The following is a 20,670-nucleotide window of genomic DNA, read 5'->3' on the forward strand; positions in this document are numbered from 1 at the left end:
AGTAGAGTGGAGTGAGAGAATCAGGACTGCTGATGTGTGATGTTTAACTAGAAAATATAGTAACTGTGCATGTCTATTAAATGCATATCTTGAGTTTTTTTCTCAGCCTAAAAATCTGAAAGCCTATTTGTGTTGGCTCTGGGACTGATCATATCCTCCCACATAGTCTCTGAATCTCTGAGACAAGTCTGGCACCATAGGTAGACCTTTTATATTCTTTTCACTCCCCTAAATAGAGGATGAAGTTTAAGCCTCCTGTAGCTCAACCCTGCTTCTTGCCAAATAGTAATCACAACCCCTTGGCAAGAACACTTGAGTTGCAGGGCCTTTTACTGGCGTGTGATTACTCAGCTTCTACCCTGTGAAGCACCCTTAGAAATACTAGGTATCTCTGTACAGCCTTCCAGTTGTCAGCATACCCTTAGTGACAACGTGTTTTTGCTGTTTTGCAGTGTCACGGACTTTCTGTGGAAGGTTTTGTTCTTCCTTCTTCAACTACTAGAGAGGTAAGATTCTGTGTCTTTCACGTTTATGTGATTGAGAGCGTGTCTGCCTCAAGGATTTCAGCGGTCACTTTCCAAAATAACAGATCTATGCTTTTATAAATCAACTGAACATGAAATGCATTTGAAGAAAGGAGAGAATGTTTTTAAAAAATAGAGCCGGAATAATTGTTATATTAGTTATATAAAGACAGCTTCCATTTTTTTTAAGTGAGAGGAGGGAAGATAATGAGACAGACTCCCATATGCACCCAAACTGGAATCCACATGGCAATCCCATCTGGGGGAAGTTCTCGAGTACTGAGTTATTTTTAGCACCTGGGGTTGACATGCTCCAACCAACCAAGCTATCCTCAGTACCCAGGGCCATGCTTGAACCAATTGAGCTACTAGATGCAAAAGGGGAAGAGGGAGAGAAGGGGGATAGGGAGGATGGAGAAGCAGATGGTCGCTTCTCATATGTGCCTTGACCGGATTTCAAACCTGGGATGTTCACACTCTGGGCCGATCCACTGAGCCACCAGCCACTGCAAGACAACTTTTAATTATTGACTAAGTTAGGCTTATTTATGAGTGTTGCCAGATTTAGAGAAGGTAGACAGGATAAAAGTGTAAGAGTGAATGACTTCTCATGCCTCTGTCCTTCACATCCCCACATTCTGTAGTAGGATGCTTGTACACTATTAGATCAGAAACCAGTGGTCCATATAGCTGTAACTATATGTCACAGTAACCTGAGCTCTTATCTCCAGTTTACTGTATTATGGTCTCCAGGGATGGGGCCTGATCATCTGTACTTTTCAAAATATAACCATGGTTGGAAAACCTTGCCATGAACCACAAACATAGATTATCAGGCACTTTCATATTTCACTTTTTTCCCAAACATATGGGAATGTTAAAGAAATTGCTTTTATGCAAAATCCACAAAGAAGTTAGAATTAACAAGGTAGAAATAGTAAGATTGAACAGTAGGAAATTCTCAAAAACACTGGAATTGCTACAGATGTCTGGAGGGGCAGTACGGAAAGCTGATGCTACGCTTCAAGTCTTCACTCTTTCCTCTAATAAAGAACACTGTGTCCTTTATTTGTCTCCCCTACTTTTAAGCAAGATTGAAATGTTAATAGCATTAATAATAATACATAGCTGAATGGTACCTTTAAGAGTCTTTAGAGCACGTTCTTTAATTTGATCTTCTACACAATATGCGAGGTAGCTAAGAAAGAGATTGTAGTTCCTGATTTTTTTTTTTTTTACAGAGACCGAGAGAGAGGGATATATAGGGACAGACAGACAGGAACGGAGAGAGATGAGAAGCATCAATCATCAGTTTTTCATTGCGACACCTTAGTTGTTCATCTATTGCTTTCTCTTATGTGCCTTAACCGTGGGCCTTCAACAGACCAAGTAACCTCTTGCTCAAGCCAGTGACCTTGGGTTCAAGCTGGTGAGCTTTGCTCAAACCAGATGAGCCCGCACTCAAGCTGGGACCTCAGGGTCTTGAACCTGGGTCCTCCGCATCCCACTCCTATGTTCTATCCACTGCTCCACTGCCTGGTCAGGCTGTAGTTCCTGATTTAAAATAAGAAAAATTCAGAGATTAATTATCCAAAGAGAGGAATTGAGGCCAGGATTTCAGATTCTAAATCTATATTGCCACCCTATATCAGTACAATTTTGCCAAAAAAATTTCCCCAATCCCCTTCACCATAAAAAACTTTATATTTATTTCTTCATGCACTTTTAACCTAAAAGTATATTAGTACTTTACATACCTGTGATCCTCATTAGAGGCGGGTTTAACGGTGGACGCACTGGGCACGTGCTCTGAGCCCTGACTTCTGAAGGGCCCTGCAAACCTCAACTTTACACTTTTTTCTAAAGACACCAAGTTTGGTTTCATATGTGCAATTTTAACATTAATAGTAATAATAAAAAATAATATTTTTTATTTATTTAAAAATATGGCTAACATGTATTTTTATTTTCCCTGTCTCTCTCTCTTTTGTTATGGGGCCCAATATTTTCTTCTGCACCCAGGGCCTAAACCGACCTTAATCAGCTTCTGATCATCATGTATACACAATTATAAGTTCTATTAGATTTTCCGCAAAAAGTTAAGAATAGAACTAACATATAACCCAGCAATCCATCTACTGGGTATCTACCCTAAAAACTCAAAAACATTGGTATGCAAAGATACATGCATCCCCATGTTCATCACAGCATTATTCACATTGGCCAAGACATGGAAACAACCAAAGTGTCCCTTGATAGAGGATTGGAGAAAGAAGATGTGGTACACATATACAATGGAATACTACTCAGACATAAGAAATTATGACATATTGCCATTTACAACAACATGGATGCACATTGAGAACATTATACTAAGTGAATTTGTAAATCAGAAAAAGCTAAGAAGTATATGATTTCACACAAAAGTGAGATATTAAAATGAGATTCATGGATATAAATAAAAGTGAAGTGGTTACAAAGAAGAAGGGGATGTCGGAGGAGAGGATGGAAGGAAGGGAGTAAAGAGGGACAAATATAAGTGATGGAAAATGATTTGACTTCGGGTGATAGGTATACAACTGTTCAAATGCTATAGAAATGTTCACTTATAACCTATGTTAAATGTAATTTTCTAAATAAAAAGAAAAACAAAAAAAATATTCTTTTTTTCTTTATCCACGGTTGCCATGGACCAGCGCGGCTCCTAATTCTGGATTTTGAATGTGAACAGTGCGGAATTAAGAAAACAGACTTATTAAGAGAAAAGGATGGGATTGGGAGGACTCTTCAATGCTGATGGCAATATCCGAGTGCCCCATAGGCCCAGTTTGCTTTATTATATAGCCATATGCAAATCAAGGAAGTCCTTGATACAAAGTTACACATCTGAGGCTAAAACAGGAACTCTCCCAAGGCATAAACAGGAATTCCCCCCACCATGCATAAGCGAAATCAACCAACATCTGAACAAAGAGTAAGAGGAAGGGCATGTAAATTGCTTCCAGCAACTTAAGCAAGCAAGTGAAATGGGTGTAAATACTCAGCATGATAGCCAATATGGAGGTGGAGTAGGGAGAATTTAGCCATTTGCTAAGCCTCGAATCTACAAAGGCTTTTTGCCATTTACGGTCCACAACACATGGTCATCATATTTATCCTTTTAAATGACTATAAAACTCATGAAGTTGCTATACCATGATACACCATTATTTACACAACCATTCCCATGTTTAGGTTACTTCTAGTTTTGCACTGGTGACTAATGCTGCTATAAACACTTTCATGCATATATTGTTTTCTCTGTCTTGAATTATTTTGCTAGGTTGAACTCCCAGAAATAGGATTTTGGGTTAGAAGGCATTGATACTTTTATGACTCATTGGCAATGCCAGATTGCCTTCCAGAAAGATTGAACCTATTCACTCAATTACTTTAAAGGGTACTGAAGTAGTGCTCTTTGCTACAATGTTTTTATTGCCTTTCAGAATAGGTGATTTATGTCTCCTGATGATGGGTCCTTCAGAAGTGATTTTCTTTTTCTCTATACCAGATGACTCCAGGTGAAATTAAATTCTCTGTTCATGTGGAGTCTGTTCTAAATCGTGTACCTCAGCCAGAATACCGCCAGCTTCTGGTTGAAGCTATCCTTGTCCTCACCATGATGGCAGATATTGAAATTCATAGTATTGGAAGCATCATTGCTGTGGAAAAAATAGTGCATATTGCCAATGACTTGTTCCTTCAAGAACAGGTAGGCAAACCTATTGTTTTCTTAAACGGGAATGTCTGGTACTAACCTGACTGCATTTAGAGTTCTTCATGAAGCCAAGGTCACTTTCTTGTACCCTCCTCCTTACAGCTCTTTTCTGAGTCCCTTTTGTAGTGGCTCTGAGCTGATTGCAAAGGAAGTAGGCGGCGAAATGACTTGTGTTTCACCATGTGTTTTGTAGCTATGTTAGATGGTAAAGTTGCCTGAATCTCAGGAGACTGTTACGCTTTTCATCATATTTCAAACTTCTGATCATAGTACTTTTTGTTCTGAGAAGGACTTAATAAGAGATTATTGGATGTCATATCCTTCCCAAACTATTAAAGAAAACAGATTTCATTTAGTTTTGTTTTGTTTCGCTTTTGCTTTTACTGCTTACCTATAGGAAAATATTAAAGTGAACCTTTTAAATGTACACTTTTCTTACTTTCTTAATAACTTTTCTTCCAGAAAAGAAACCATATTTTTAAAATGTAAACTATTTATTGAAAGTTTTCCAAATATTTTCTAGATTAAGTGTAGGAACACATAAGGTGAAAGATGTGCACTGTTCTCAATAGGAAAATCTCTAAAACATGTAATAGGTGTTTCATTATGTTAGGCACTGTGGGGGATGCAAAAGAGATTAAAAGTGCCCAGGATTTTCTAAAACAGTCATAATTTTAAATATTTTGTGTTGCAGTTAGTTCATGTATCAAAAATGTGATCTCTTTTAGACATAGACACTAGCTTGCAAAGCTTATGGTTTATTTGAATTAAGTAGACTTAGAAAAAAAATAATGATCAAATGCAAGATTAAATAATACACAGCTGAAATCAGTAATATTAGAATGATTCAGACCAAAGTCACTCTAGGGTGATTTGTAAGTATTAACATTTGAATTTTAATAGACACAACTCATTTAATTAATGGTTATATTTAACTTTCAAAAATTCTAAACAACTAATACTTTAAAGAAAATTTTATAATATTTTTGGATATAGTGAAAAATGCATGCATAGGAACTCATATTCACTGCTTTGTGTATAAACCTGATCCTTTCCTGGCTAAACAGCCTAAGATCCAACTAATTGGTGATGGGGAGGAGGCTCTGAGTTATCCCAATCAGGACTTTAATTAATAGGAATAGTAATTTTTCCTTTCCCCTCTGTTCTCCCACCCTTGAAAACCAAACAGAAAACCCTTGGTGCAGATGACATCATTTTGGGAAAGGATCCTGCATCTGGCATCTGTACTCTTCTGTATGACAGTGCACCTAGTGGCAGGTTTGGCACCATGACCTACCTCTCCAAGGCAGCCGCCACCTACGTGCAGGAGTTCCTGCCCCACAGCATCTGTGCCATGCAATAAGGCCTTTGGGCCCTGGCTACTGGGAGCCTTTTGACAGCTGGTTCCTGCCTCGGTTGATCGTGCGTGGAACTGAAATGTGATGGCCGGATCACTCCCACCCTGCCCCATTTCAACTCATCACTCCCAAGAAAAGTGAACTTTTCTGTTAACTAACTGCTTTAGATGAAGTGAACCCTTGCTCACTCAGATTTCATTGTGGACCTTAATTCTTTCATGGTTCACAAAAGTATGCATGTGTTTTTGTTCTCTAGAGTTGTTACATACTAAGTTTTCTAACTCCTATTTAGGGAGCAGGTATTAATAATAACTTATTCTTCAAGTTTGGTTTTTATTTTAATGTATGGTTTCTTTGTGTGAATGAATAGTGAGTGCTTTGGGACTTCATTTCAAGTGAGTAAAACCCTAAATGGTTGCATTTTATGCTGTTATAAATTGCAAGTATCTAATCTAAGTGCCTTTTCTTGGAAAAAGGGAGTAGCAGACTATAGTTTCCTTCTTTACTCATATGTTGCTTCACACTGAGTGATAAATGCCTTTCTGTGTTGAATTATTGTTTCTGCTTTTGCCTTCTCTGTATCTGCACACATAATTTCTACTCTCTCTTTGGTGAAATATAAAAAAAAAACAAAAAACAAAAAAAAACAAATCCAGTGTGTATAGTTCAGGATTTGTGTATTAACTCTTGAAATCACTTTTTCATGAAGATTGCTGGGACTCAGATACATATTTGAAGCAGACAATGCAGAATTAATTACCCAGAGAAATGAAGCCAGGAACCCAATTTCAGAGAGGAAGGGGGCAGAAAAGAAGATGCCTGGGTAGTGTATTGTACCTAGAGAGCAAAGAGAGAATCAGAGGTGGGTAAATGTCCTGAAGAGAACCTCATGACTATACTCCTGGCCTCTTAAGGGTGGGCAGCACGCAACACAGAGACTAGTTGAAGCCTTTGTCTTTGGCAAACAGGAATTCAGCATTTCAGTCTATGGATGCTGCACTGAACACTCTTTCCTTGTGTTCACCTGGTCTCTGTTTCACTCACTTACTTTTCTATAGCATCCACCCCACCCCCAATTTCCTGCCCTCCCATATGTTCTTAAACTCTTTCACTTATATTTTCACTTCCTCATTCTATAGTGTCCTACATATCTTGCTGTTTGGTGGGCATATATCTGTTTCTTGAACACATCTGCATTTGTGTGTCTAAGTATACATGAGAAGTTTTCTGAATATAAGTATTTTCATGTGCCTGTATATCTGTATCTACATTTGACAGACTAAGTAAGTATGATAAATATGAGTGTTGTTTGTGTGTGAGGGGCAGTAACTGTGGCCTCAGGCTGACACACAAAGGGTCGTGGAAGAATCATTAAGTCCTCTTTTCTGGTCCCATGTTTAGGTAGCCTTGTTTGAAGAATGTTTCTTCAACTTTCTGTCTTAGTTCTGGCTGCTATAACAAAAATCATAGACTGGGTGGCTTAAAAATAAACATATATTTTCCACAATTCTGGAGGCTAAGAGGTCTAAGATCAAGGTACCAGCAGATTCAATGTCTGGTGAGAGCCTGCTTCCTGGTTTGCAGATGGCTGCCTTCTTGCTGTGTCTTCACATGGTGTAGACACAGATCTCTGGTCTCTTCCTATTCTTATAAGGATATTCATCCTGTCGTGGGGACTCCATACTCCACTCATGACTTCATCTAATCCTAAATACCATGATACTGAGGATTAAAGTTTCAATGTATGAATTTTGGAAGGACACATTTAGTCTGTAGAGGGTTCCTTCTGATTTATGTGTAAAGACTACTAATTTCCCTGTTTGCACTCAGAGAATTTCCTCCTGTAGTCACCTCCTTTCCCTCAAATTTTTCAGGATTTTCCCCAAGAATGGGGATGGAGATGGGGGACTCTCTAAATAATTCTTACAGTACTAGTGACAAACTTATGAGTACACATAAGTGAGTAGAGTAGGGTGATAGAAAATAGCCAGAAACAAAAGGATAATGGGAAGCAGTCTCAATACCTCTCTTAGAGCAAATGGAAACACAGAGTAAGTAGCTTTCTGCTTACATGATTTTCTGATCACTTATAATTTACAACCTGTTCTGAAGCTTTGTCTTTTCACTAGCTGCGAGTATACCCCAACCACAAGGAGTACATCTGCAGTGGTGCAGGTGAAAACCACCACTTCTTCCCATAGTAACTTGCCTGAACTGACACTAATGGCTGCATTTCTCTGGGTTTACTGAGTTGCTTAGCACTATGCTGCACTTTTAAACCAAACTTTTAGAAAGCTCTTTGTATTTTATTCATTTTAAGCATGTGATACTAAAAGACACATTGGATATTTTTAAAGCATTTCTGTCTTTAAAATAGAATAAAAATAAAATTTCTCATTAAATCATGTCTGGTGCCAATGTGTAATACTTAATGTGTGTTTTTGTTGTTGGAGTTTATTTTATGGCTCTATTTCATATACTCTAATTATACAGTACAGTCAAAACTTATTAATTGGGTCAAAGTAGAATGGTATTAATACATAGATCAAATATTGCACATCATATAATATATATGTAAAGAAATGCAGTTTTATAATTCAAAATCATACCCACTCAAAGTAGGCTCACTAAATTCAATTGGATTTATTGATATCTTAGGAAACCTATTCTGATGAATGAATAAGACTGATCTTTACTCAGCATTTACAATTGTGTGCAAATGGTGCTTCTACATTACTAGAAAGTACTAAGAACAATTTGTTCTGTTAAGTATTATAAATATTCATCAGAATCTTGTTTGTACCACTCATTAGCCTTTTGTGTAACAAAAGACGATTTACCCAGCAAGGATGAATAGTAGCAATAGTCTCATTTTGGGCCCTGGCCAGTTGGCTCAGTGGTAGAGCGTCGGCCTGGCGTGCAGAAGTCCCGGGTTCGATTCCCGGCCAGGGCACACAGGAGAAGCGCCCATCTGCTTCTCCACCCCTCCCCCTCTCCTTCCTCTCTGTCTCTCTCTTCCCCTCCCGCAGCCGAGGCTCCATTGGAGCAAAGATGGCCCGGGCGCTGGGGATGGCTCCTTGGCCTCTGCCCCAGGCGTTAGAGTGGCTCTGGTCACAGCAGAGCGACGCCCTGGAGGGGCAGAGCGTTGCCCCCTAGTGGGCGTGCCGGGTGGATCCCGGTCGGGCACATGCGGGAGTCTGTCTGTCTCTCCCCGTTTCCAGCTTCAGAAAACTACCAAAAAAAAAATAGTCTCATTTTGGTTAACTAGGTTTTACTACATTCTGGTAATTTTATGCAGCTCGTGGAACAAAAGTTGTTCTTAGCCACAGCTCACAAAACCTCTACCATCCTTTTTTGCACTTAAAATACCTAATACCTGTATGGCTGCTGTGGAAATACAGTGTTTTCCACATTTAGTCTTCGTTTCCTATTAAACTTGAATAACCTTGGGTCTTGGTTTGCCCAGGACAGTCCCCATTTATGTCTGTTGTCCTGGAAAAATTATTAATAGCACTGTCTGTCACTCCCAAAAGTGTGCCAGTTTGGATGATATGATCACCCTATATTTAGCAGAAGACTGATTTCTTTTAAGGTTAAGCCTAAAAGCCACAGACCTATTCTTAAACCACTAGCAATCCTCACATAGTAGTAAAGTGGGTGTGAAAACAACAATGAAGGGAGACTTTCCCCCAAATTAAGGACTATTTGGCATAATTCCAGACATTATTATATGGCACTTGGCGATGACTGAGACACTGAGGCTTTAAGCAAATTGTTCCAGATCAAACAGCTAGGAAGTGCTAGAGATGAGATTTGAGCCCAAGCAGACTGACTCTAGAGTTCACATTCTCAATGACAACACCATTCGAAGAAAAAGACATTAGAAAGTGGTATGAAAACAAGAGTCAGTCTGTTAAGTACAGTTGAGGAGGTATTGCTAGGCAGATTGTGAAATTCATAAAAGAAGGTGGCCAAAGGGGTAGGTGCCTTTTTAATGTGTTTGCTTTCCCTTCTGCCTGCTTCCACCAGCAAGTAAGGGCAAGGGAGATCACCAAAAGTAGCACAGCCCAACCTGACCTTGCTGGTTCAAAAACTACCATTAGCAATAATATCTGAAGAAAGTCAGTCAAGGAACTTGCTCAGTATCACCACACAAGTAAACTTTGGAGTCACTATTCAGACTACTTCCTCTGACCCTAAGTTCTCTGACTGCAAATCCAGCACTTTGGAAAGGGTTTTCTTCCTAACTGAAGGACCATATGGGTATTAAACACATGGAAAATTGAGGGTAAGGACTTGTGGCATGGTTTGTACCCTGTCTTAAACATAAACAAGGGTCTAGCCTCTCTGTGAGATTTGCTGCAGGAATATACTGCCAATTTCAAAGTCTCCTGCAACAATTTATCTTTCTCCGTAGTTGAATCATGTTGCTACATTGTATGCCAATTGAGGATACTGTTTCCAGTTTAAAAGCAAAGTTGGAATGTTGAAGTGTTCAGCTACCTGTTTGTTTGCTAGATCTGAAAGAACACACAAAACAATCTTTTTTCATGTCATCTTATTAGAGTATAGATTTTAGGGTATCATTTGGCCAGTGTATATCCTGCCCTGTCCCTTCCACTGCCTATCCAGTAAGGTCCAGGACAAGTCCCATTTTCTCCTTATATTGCCTACCTGTCATGATATCACCTTTCAGTCAAATCTATAGGCCCAAAGACATTTTCCCCTTTGTCTATAAACACATGCATTTTTTTCCTTATCCTAAAGAGCATTCCTGGGCTCTGACACTGCCCTCCTCCCCAGGCTGATATACTAACTCCTTTCTGTTATAATCACATTTCTTCAACTAGGAAACTACACTTGACAGTGTTGGCCTCACTCCTGAACCCCTTGCAGTCTGGTTTTATTCCCTACCTCTCTTTTTTTTTTTTTTCATAGAACACTAAGGAATTCCTAATGGCAAAAAGATTCTTTGCTTCTTGCAATATATGACATTGTTACTACCTCTCCCTTATAACCCTCCAATTCCTCAATTTCTTTGAAAATGTACAATACTTATTCTCACTCAGCTATTCCTTTTTTGTCTCCTTTCTGGCATCTTTTCTTCTTCCTAAGCACCACAATCAGGCATTCCCCAAGATTACATTCTCTTTCTACCTCAAAGGTTCTCACGCATGGTGTAGGACAGGTTTTAAAAAGTGACATCTGATAGATATTTTTTTTAAAAATCTTACTGTGGTGGCTGCTAAAAAGAATAGGTTTAGGTCAGCAGGAGTGGAATAGAAACTAGTTAGAGGGACCTGGCTGGTTGGCTCAATGGTAGAGTGTTGGCCCGGTGTGTGGATGTCCTGAGTTCAATTCCCTGTCAGGGCACACAGGAGAAGCGCCCATCTGTTTCTCCACCTCTCCCCCTCTCACTTCTTTCTCTGTCTCTCTCTTCCCCTCCTGCAGCTATGGTTCCCTTGGAGCAAGTTGGCCTGGGTGCTGATGATGGCTCCATGGCCTCAGTGACAGGCGCCAAGAAGAGCTCTGTTACTGAGCAACAAGGCAAAGCACCAGATAGGAAAAGCATCACCCCTAGTGGGCTTGCCTGGTGGATCCCAGTTGGGGCACATGCAGGAGTCTTTCTCTCTGCCTCCCCACTTCTCACTGAATTAAAAAAAAAAAGAAAGTAGAAACTAGTTAAATATTTCAGAAAGTCCAGGCGAGAGATTATAGTGCCAGGATTCGGGTAGCAGCAGTGCTGAGGGAGAGAAGTGGATATACAGTATTTAAGACATGTTTTGTAGGTGGAACTAATGGAAATTGCTGACGAATTAAGTTTGAGAGTGAGGGGAAAAGAGGGAATACAAATAACTCACAGGTTTCTGACTTGGGCAATTTGATAGCTGTTGATTTCATTACTGAGCTATGGAAGATGAGGAAGGGGTGGGAAAGACTTAGATAGGGAAATCAGAAATTTGTTTTGAAAATACTGAGTTAGATGTGACTATTAGATGTTCCAGTGGAAGAAGCCATGTTCCCTTGGCTATTTCAGCCACTCATAATTTTAGTTCTCTCTTATGTAGGAAAAAAATGGGTTAGGCACCTGTTTAACTCATTAATTTATGAAATTAAACACTTAACATTTTAAAAATCAAAGTGATATTTGTTCTGCTCTATCCTGTGAGTTGTTCCTCCTTGTTTTTCTTTTCCTTTTATTGATACTACTAGCCTTCTCTTCACCTAGTCCTAGACATTAAATTTAACAGTTTTCAGTGACTCTTCCATCTCCCTCTTTCTCGCTAATATTTAAGTAGTAAGAAAGTCCTATTGAGGCCCTGGCCGGTTGGCTCAGCGGTAGAGCATCGGCCTGGCATGTGGGGGACCCGGGTTCAATTCCCGGCCAGGGCACATAGGAGAAGCGCCCATTTGCTTCTCCATCCCCACCCCCTCCTTCCTCTCTGTCTCTCTCTTCCCCTCCCGCAGCCAAGGCTCCATTAGAGCAAAGATGGCCCGGGCGCTGGGGATGGCTCCTTGGCCTCTGCCCCAGGCGCTGGAGTGGCTCTGGTCGCGGCAGAGCGACCCCCCGGAGGGGCAGAGCGTCGACCCCTGGTGGGCGTGCCGGGTGGATCCCGGTCAGGCGCATGCGGGAGTCTGTCTGACTGTCTCTCCCCGTTTCCAGCTTCAGAAAAATACAAAAAAAAAAAAAAAAAAAAAAAGAAAGTCCTATTGAATGGACCCTGTGCATCATTTCTCCCTCTTTGTTCCCATTGTCTCTACCTTAGTTTAAATCATCATTATTTCTCATCTAGACTATTGTTATTTTTTCCTCTCTAGTGAGAGAAAGAGAAATAATGTAGCCAAGTGCATATCACAATGCTCAATACACATTTAGAAAGTAAGAAGCTAGGTAAGTTTTGTTTTTGTTTTTTTTTTTGTGTGTGTGTGTTGTTATTTTTTTAAAGAGAGAGAGTCAGAGAGAGGGATAGATAGGGACAGACAGACAGGAACGGAGAGAGATGAGAAGCATCAATCATCCATTTTTGGTTGTGACACCTTAGTTGTTCATTGATTGCTTTCTCATATGTGCCTTGCCTATGGGCCTTCAGCAGACCGAGTAACCCCTTGCTGGAGCGATCGCGCTCAAGCTGGCGACCTGGGGGTCTCGAATCCCAGTCCAACACTCTATTCACTGTGCCACCGCCTGGTCAGGCAAAGCTAGGTAAGTTTTGAAGAAAGTAAAGATTGTTGTCTGAGGGATGTTAGTAGGTTAGTTCAGGTTCATATGAGAGTTGGGGATTTTGGCATTGGCCAGCTTGCATCAGTACACAGGGTCCCCTAAGAACTTGGAAATAATACTGGTACTAATTCTAAAACTGCTTCAGAATATTCTTTAATGTGGACCATCATGTGAAATGTAAAACAGTTCCCTAACCTTTCAACAGCTGCAAAATCAAAGGGAGAGGGGAGAGATAAATTGGAGTCTCCAAACATCAGTGAAAATATCTGCTTACACCTTTAGTACACGCGAATTTTCAAGGAGTAATTTGACATCATTACTTGATTGGAACTTACCAAGCAATTTTCAGAGTACCAGCCAGCCTCTTAGGAAAGTGCTATCAGCTTTGCCAGAGGGCATTATTCAGATTGTTAACTCTTACAGGAACATGGATAGCCGATAAAAGCAACGAGTCACAGAGACACAGAATTCACTATGTGAACTTTTCAAACCCTTTGTACCTTTAGTCCTCCACTAAGCCACTCTGATGTAGCTTGGAGGCCACAGTGTGTCTGTCTTTAACTATTTATATGGTTATATGGGTCTGCTTTCAGATTAAAACAATTCATAAAGAGTTGAGGCTTTTTTTTTTTTTTTTTTTTTTTCTTTTAGAGCTAAAACTTAAATTCGCGGCTATTTTAGTAATTAGTCCCAGTTCTTCCGCTACTCAAACCCTTCGAAACTACACCTCCCAGCATGCTCTGAAGCTGGTCTGACCTCATCTCAAATGGCCCCGTAGGGCAACAAGGATGGTTGATTTTGACCGTGCTTATTTGTGCCATAAAACATCGATCCTAACTGGCAGTTATCAAGGCTTTTTTACCTGCCGACCTCCCGTTTTGGAACTGTGGTCAGTAAATGGAAGAGTTCTGGCCCGAGAAGGCCCATGCATTTCTTCAATTGGATGGGGAGTGAGGACAGTGACTCTGGCGATCTCGAGAGCAGGAGGGAATGTTGACCAGGGAGCACCGCTGCGGCCGATCAGAGGAGCAGGAACCGGAGCCCGGGCTGAGTCCAAAAAGAGCCGGATCCGAACGGTGGCTCTGGAACGGCTGGAAGTGGAAGATGGAGGAGCCAGAGGAACCTGCGGACAGTGGGCAGTCGCTGCCCCCGGTTTACATCTATAGTCCCGAGTATGTCAGCATGTGCGATTCCCTGGCCAAAGTCCCCAAACGGGTAAGAGAGGCTGGGATGAAAGACCGTGGGCTTTTGCGGTGGGGGTGGTGGTGAGGAAGGTTGGTCCGGAGGGCGTTAGGAAGCGAAGAAGATACTGGACTGGGAGAATCTTCAGCACTAAGTTGGGCAGCTGTACTAGGTGATGGAGGAAGTGCTTTCTTACTGTTTTTGGGAGCGCAGCGTTTAGCAGCCGGTAGCCCCACAGATACAGGTGGGGGCGAGGAGGGGGGCGGAGGAGGTTATGGCACTGACGGCTCGGGTCTGTACTGCAAGGGGTCCCTGAGGTCGTGGAGAAGAAGGTGCAGGAGAAAGTGGTCCATGGCCTCCGTCAGGCCCGGTAGCTTTCGCTTTATCGACTTAGACACTTTGTATCTTTATTGTCTAAACATTGTAACTATTAAGTAAAATGAAGAAAGTAGGGCTAAAAGTTTGTTCCTTTCTTCAGAATGAAGTGGATACAATTTCTCTGAATTAAACATTGAGAGACTATTTTTTTGCTTTTTCCCCCCTCTTTTTTTGCGTTTGTTTTTAGGCCAGTATGGTACACTCTTTGATTGAAGCATATGCACTGCATAAGCAAATGAGGTAAGTTATCTTTCATGAACAAAACCCTGTACCCAGGGATTCCCAACTTTAATATCCTACTTCACAACAGGACTAAAGTTTCTTTTAAAGCTTTTCTGGGGTTCGCAGAGTTTGTAATTTGCCTGTAACCTAGTGAAAGCTATTGAAGAATTAAGAAAACTTGACAAAGGTGCATAAGCACGTGATTTTCATTTGAAATGGGACTTGACTGCTGACAGGGAAAGTATCTTAGGCATACGTGCTTTGAGGAGATATTGTGGTGACTACACTTGGGTACTGAATAAAAGGTGTTCAGCAAAGAGGTGTTCTGGTTTGGGTCTCCCCCTCCACCTAAGCTAGATCTGAGGGTATTGGTTCAACTTAAGACTTTTACACACCCCACAACCAACAGCAAACTTTTTAACAAGTGAGGCAGGAGACAAGTTAAAGCCAAAGCAAACTCTTGAATGAGGTTCAGAACGAAGTACTTCTTTTTTTAAATGAGCTTGCTGTTTGTCATTTTAAGAGTAAGGACTATAACCCTAACACTTGTAAGATTATTTATGACATTTTCCTGTCAAATAAGTGTCTGTTTATACCTGCTAGTGTGCTGTGCTTCATTTCTCTCCCAGAGGTACTGTAAATACACTTTAAAATTTTATCCTTATTATCGACTAAATTACTTATCAAGTACTTTACTTTAGGAATGTTTTCAACCATTTTTTAAACCCATATATTTGATAAGCATAAAAACTATATGCCTTCCTTTAAAGTCATTTAACATTTCAAAAAGTGACTTTAAGACAAACAAATCAAAACTAAGCCAAATTTCCTTGCAGATTAAGTAGGCTTTCAGTAAGTATTTGTTAAATAGGAGGAAAGTTGCTAGATGAAGGAGCTATTAGGGCTGGAAAACATAGTCCAAGAAACTAAAAATTTTTATTTTAAAAGGCAGATTTGTCACCTCCCAAGATGTAGACATGATTTCTTGAAGAATTAGCAAGAATCAAATCCTCTGATCTTGACTATATATATTTAATTTTTGAGGCTGAGCCTCAGGATTCTTATGGCCTGTTTGGTGACAGTAGGAACCTGAAAAGATATGCTAATTAACAGGAAACTCAGGGCTCAGTTCCCAATCAGCAAACATAAAAAAACACTACTGCCCTCCTGTGGTCTAGGTCATTGCTTTTCAAACTTGAATATGCATATGAATTACCTTGTTAAAATACAAATACTGATTCGTTAGGTCTGAGGTGAGCTTTCTAACAAGCTACCAGGTGATGCTGCTATCAGTCTATAGGCCACCCCTTTGAGTGGCCAGGGCTAGAGAGCATTAGCAACTGTACTGGACTCAGGAAGTAAATAGGGAGCTAGAGGTTAGAGGTGGTAAGAGGTTGTTAGCTTAGCACCCTCTGTTCTCACTCTCAGTCACTTCTGTTTGTCTTGTGAGAAGTTGGTTGGAAGATTCTAAGGGAAGCCCAGCTCTGTTTTTTCTTCCTCCTTCCTTTCAGAGGCAAATGCGAAGGACCAAACACAGAAACTTTTATATTTTGGGTTGCCTTTTTGAAGTTCTTTAATATTAACAATGATAATTATCCACAAAGCATTTTTATATATGTTATCATTTAATGTTCACATTAGTTCCATAAGATCTCCCCACTTTACAGATGAGAAAACTGAACTACAGAAGAGTCTTCTTACCTGAGGTTATAAAGCTGGTAAGTACAGTTAGGACAGGAGTAGACTTCTGACTTCAAATTCGGAATTCAAAACAATACAGCTGCCTATGAAAGTAAAAATGTAGCTGAAAGGATTACATGGCCCAGTTAGGAACTAATTCAAATGACAATATCTCAGCCTACTGGCTTGTTATGAAAGATGTAACTCACAGAATAATGTTTGTCCAATACCTGATTATTTAACTTAAATATACTTTCTTTTACTACTTATAAACTCAAGAGAAAACTCTATCCTCTTACCCCCAATAATGGAGCCATTACACAGATGTGAAGAACTGAAGACTACATAATGCAATGGAAGAACAGAGCATATTTATTAATTCAGCCACTGGAACCAGAAGCTAGGAGTTGTGTTTTCTGCTCAGATTACTGGGTACTGCTTCTAGTTTCTTTTATATTCTGGATCTGACTCACTCACCTCTCTTCGTTCTCTGTTATTATTAGAATAGTTAAACCCAAAGTGGCCTCCATGGAGGAGATGGCCACCTTCCACACCGATGCCTATCTGCAGCATCTCCAGAAGGTCAGCCAAGAAGGAGATGATGATCATCCAGACTCCATAGAATATGGGCTAGGTAAAGTCATTATTGAGCAATGGTGGGAGATACACAACTATATCTATAATATAACTACTTAATCTTTTATAACTTGCATGGTGGTCTTTAATACTTTTTAATTAAGAACGATAGCCACAATCTTAATCTCTCACTTAGCCACATACATCTCACTTAACAAGCAAATCATATGAGTTGAGCAGAACTGAATGATGCATCAGATGGAAGAAAATTGTTCAACTGCTTGTGACCTAATAGCAGTGCCCAGATTGGGTCTGGCTGTATGTATGCTGATTTAACTTTCCTATTACCTTATGTTTTAACTTGAATACAGACTTATGTTCTGACTAAGTTTTCTACTTTATCTTTCATTAAACAGCAGCATTAAAAAAAAAAAATTGGAAGTGACCAATAAGAAAATCTAGAGAAATAGCATGGTTTAACAGACTAGATTGGGGGCAGTCCTTGCTCTTTGTGACAATAGATAAAACATATCTCCTCTCAGACCTCAGTTTCTCCATCTCTAGCAGTGGTCCCCAACCTTTTTTGGGCCACAGACTGGTTTAATGTCAGAAAATATTTTCACAGACTAGCCTTTAGGGTGGGACGGATAAATGCACAAAATAAAATTATGCGACTGGCGTAAAAATTGTGGTATTTTAAAATATAATTGTCGAACTTACAAGACAAGTGTCAAGAGTGAGTCTTGGATGTAACAGAGGGAATCTGGTCATTTTTAAAAAATAAAACATTGTTCAGACTTAAATATAAATAAAACAGAAATAATGTAAGTTATTTATTCTTTCTCTGTGGACCGGTACCAAATGGCCCATGGACCGGTACTGGTCCGTGGCCTGGGGGTTGGGGACCACTGATCTATAGGATGAGACTAGTTATCTTGAAGATTTAATGTTTCTATTTCAACACTTTAATTCTTTTCCCAACATTGGAGATGTTTCTCTTTTGTTTTGAACTGATTTTAGCATACAGCTTTTTGATAGAGTATGTTGTTGTCATACTTCAACCTGTTCCTCCCAATAGAGTTCTGGACCCAATTCCAATATGTGGTAAAGGGGTTTACCCCCAAACCACCAAGCAATGCTTATGGCATCAGCTGGGTGTCCTTTTAATCCAACTCCATTCTGACACTGTCTACCTGGAGATGGCATCAGATTCCACAGATAAAAGGCTTAGACCCTCAAGACTACTGTCCACTTCAGATGCCATTCACAAGCCCAGGTTGTTACCTATACTTCTGACCCAGTCCTTGGGTTTGACTAGTTTGCTAGAGTGGGTCACAAAACTTGGGAAGCCCATTTACTTTCTAGATTACCCCTTAATTATATAGTTGAGCCTTGAACAACTCAGGTTTGAACTATGCAGATCCACTTATATGTAGATTTTGTTTTCAATAAATACTGTAAATGTTTTTTCTCTTCTTTATGCTTTTCTTAATAACCTTTTTCTCTAGCTTGCTTTATTGTAAGACTACAGTATACATACATATAACTTAAAAAGTATGTGTTAATTAACTGGTATTGGAAGGTCAATAGTAGTCTATTGGTAGTTAAGTTTTGGGAAAGTGAAAAGTTAATACACAAATTTTCAACTGTGTGGGATGGTTCATCCCTAACCCCTGCATTGTTTAAGAGTCAACTATAAAATGGTATAACTCAGGAACAGCCATATGGGAAAGATGCACAGGGCGAGGTATGGGGAAAGGATACAAAATTTCCATGCCCTCCCCAAGTGCACCACTCTCCCCAAATCTCCATGTGTTCATCAACCTGGAAGCTTTCCAAACCCTCTCCTATTGGGTTTTTATGGAGACTTTATTACATAGTGTGGTTGATTAAATCAGAGACCAGTTGGTGGTTCGAACTAAATCTCCAACTCTTCTCCTATCACTGGAGATCAAGGAGTAGCACTGACAGTTCCAAGCCCTCTACTCACAAGGTTGATTCCACTGGCAACCAGCCCCCATCCTTAAGTGTGGTCCGCTTGTCATCTCATTAACAAAGATACCTTTACCACTCATCACTTAGGAAATTCCAAGAGTTTTAGGAGCTGTGTCCCAGAAATGGGGACAAAAACCAAATATATATTTCTTATTATAAATCACAATATCATACCCCTATTTTTCCAATTCATCGTCTAACAAGTTCATTTAATATTTGCCCGAAGGTTATGACTGCCCAGCTACTGAAGGAATATTTGACTACGCAGCAGCTGTGGGAGGGGCTACAATCACAGCTGCCCAGTGCCTGATTGATGGAATGTGCAAAGTAGCAATTAACTGGTCCGGAGGGTGGCATCATGCAAAGAAGTAAGAACATGACCTTTCTGCTTTCTGCCTCTTTCCTTGAGTCAATTCCTTACTTATAGTTATGTAAACTCTTATGCTTATTGTATTGGCACTTACTGAGAGATTTGTATATATATTAGCACTTTACTAGACATTCTGAAGAGATGCAAGGGAAATAGAAGGTGATAATAATAGTGGAAAGCAAACTCTTAAAAGTCAGGACCTTGGGCTTTTTCAGCAACCTTGGCTAACTGACTAGGACCAATTAACCTCTTTAGGCCTCAGTTTCTTTATCAGGAAAATGGCCAGGGCAAATGATAACATCTCAAAATTTCTTTCATCTTTCTGTAAATCTTCGTCTTCAAGGAATTTATAATCTGAAAACATTAATGAAACTAGAATAATTAGGGCACAACATCAGTTTTGGTGCCAATTGAATATGTATGTGAGCTGAAGAGATTTACCAGCAGGGTTCAGTTAAAAATGGGAGTCTTGGAAAAGGTGCCTTGTAGAACTAACTAGGTGTTGAAAAAAGAAGTGACAAATAGATTTTTAAATAGGTGAATAATTGATAAGATTAGATTTAAGACAAAAGGTTGGAAAATCAAGAAGGAGGCTTTTGCTGCCATCTCTAAGGAAAGTGACAGCCAAGAGTTAGGTGTTACTCTAAGAAGGAAGGGCTGTGAATCAGCTATTCTTAGGTGCTGCTTGGAGTTAGAGGAAAAGTCCTGTTGGAGTTTCATGTTAATATTTCAAACAACTATACTCTGTATCTGACAAGGACTGCTGGCCCTTATTCAGCATTTGGCATCTTGCTCAATATGTCTGTATTACTTAATACATGTTAGAGAAGAAGGATTTCTAAAACTGAATTAATCAATGTGCTAATGCATCATTTACATACTATTGGTCATGACCTTGATAAGTCTCCAGTGTCCTTGAGACTAGAGAAAACACTTTATTTTTTCAGAATAAAACCTTGCACACAATTTCAGCATAAGCAGGTTAAGATAGTAACATAGATTTTTTTTTTCATCAGATAAACAGATTCATAATGAAGGAATTCCTTGAGAAAGTTTATTACTAAAATCTACATGTTTAGGAATAAGTTTTACAGGTCTTTAAAAACAGAGAAACAACCTACCTTTTGTTAGTTTTTGCTCCATTAAAAAAATTTCAGCAGTCCCAATGAGAAAAAAAAAATGACCTTCTCTACTTCAAGCTACAGATAAAGTAGAAAAGACCAACTTTCCCTGAACCAAAGACTCCTACACCCTCTTGTACTTAGCAAGTTGAGAATCATAGTGTGGTTTCATGGAAAATGCCTGGTACTATGAGTCAGATCTAGTTTGAATGTGACACTTGATGGAGCTTGCTTATTTATTTATTTATTTAAAATTTTTTAGTGCTTCCAACTTATGAGAATAAT

At 39.7% G+C, this 20,670-nt stretch overlaps 2 protein-coding genes across 16 annotated transcripts in view; both read left to right on the forward strand.

The window, feature by feature from the left end:
* PHKA1 (phosphorylase kinase regulatory subunit alpha 1) overlaps positions 1-8,044 on the forward strand; it is a 158,884-nt gene extending 150,840 nt beyond the window's left edge. For all 5 annotated transcript variants that reach the window (XM_066356844.1, XM_066356845.1, XM_066356847.1 and 2 more), the window contains 3 exons: positions 453-506; positions 4,075-4,275; positions 5,471-8,044. In XM_066356844.1, the coding sequence (XP_066212941.1) occupies positions 453-506; positions 4,075-4,275; positions 5,471-5,644 (429 nt within the window). In that variant the 3' untranslated portion in view covers positions 5,645-8,044. The remainder of the gene's footprint in view (positions 1-452; positions 507-4,074; positions 4,276-5,470) is intronic.
* Positions 8,045-13,643: 5,599 nt separating this feature from the next.
* The window catches only part of HDAC8 (histone deacetylase 8), a 288,934-nt gene continuing 281,907 nt past the window's right edge, over positions 13,644-20,670 (forward strand). For all 11 annotated transcript variants that reach the window (XM_066357082.1, XM_066357083.1, XM_066357085.1 and 8 more), the window contains exons 1-4: positions 13,644-14,076; positions 14,609-14,661; positions 16,827-16,957; positions 19,121-19,262. In XM_066357082.1, the coding sequence (XP_066213179.1) occupies positions 13,852-14,076; positions 14,609-14,661; positions 16,827-16,957; positions 19,121-19,262 (551 nt within the window). In that variant the 5' untranslated portion in view covers positions 13,644-13,851. The remainder of the gene's footprint in view (positions 14,077-14,608; positions 14,662-16,826; positions 16,958-19,120; positions 19,263-20,670) is intronic.

This window comes from Saccopteryx leptura, chromosome X (genome assembly GCF_036850995.1).
Source record: "Saccopteryx leptura isolate mSacLep1 chromosome X, mSacLep1_pri_phased_curated, whole genome shotgun sequence".
In the NCBI taxonomy this organism is placed as follows: domain Eukaryota; kingdom Metazoa; phylum Chordata; class Mammalia; order Chiroptera; family Emballonuridae; genus Saccopteryx; species Saccopteryx leptura.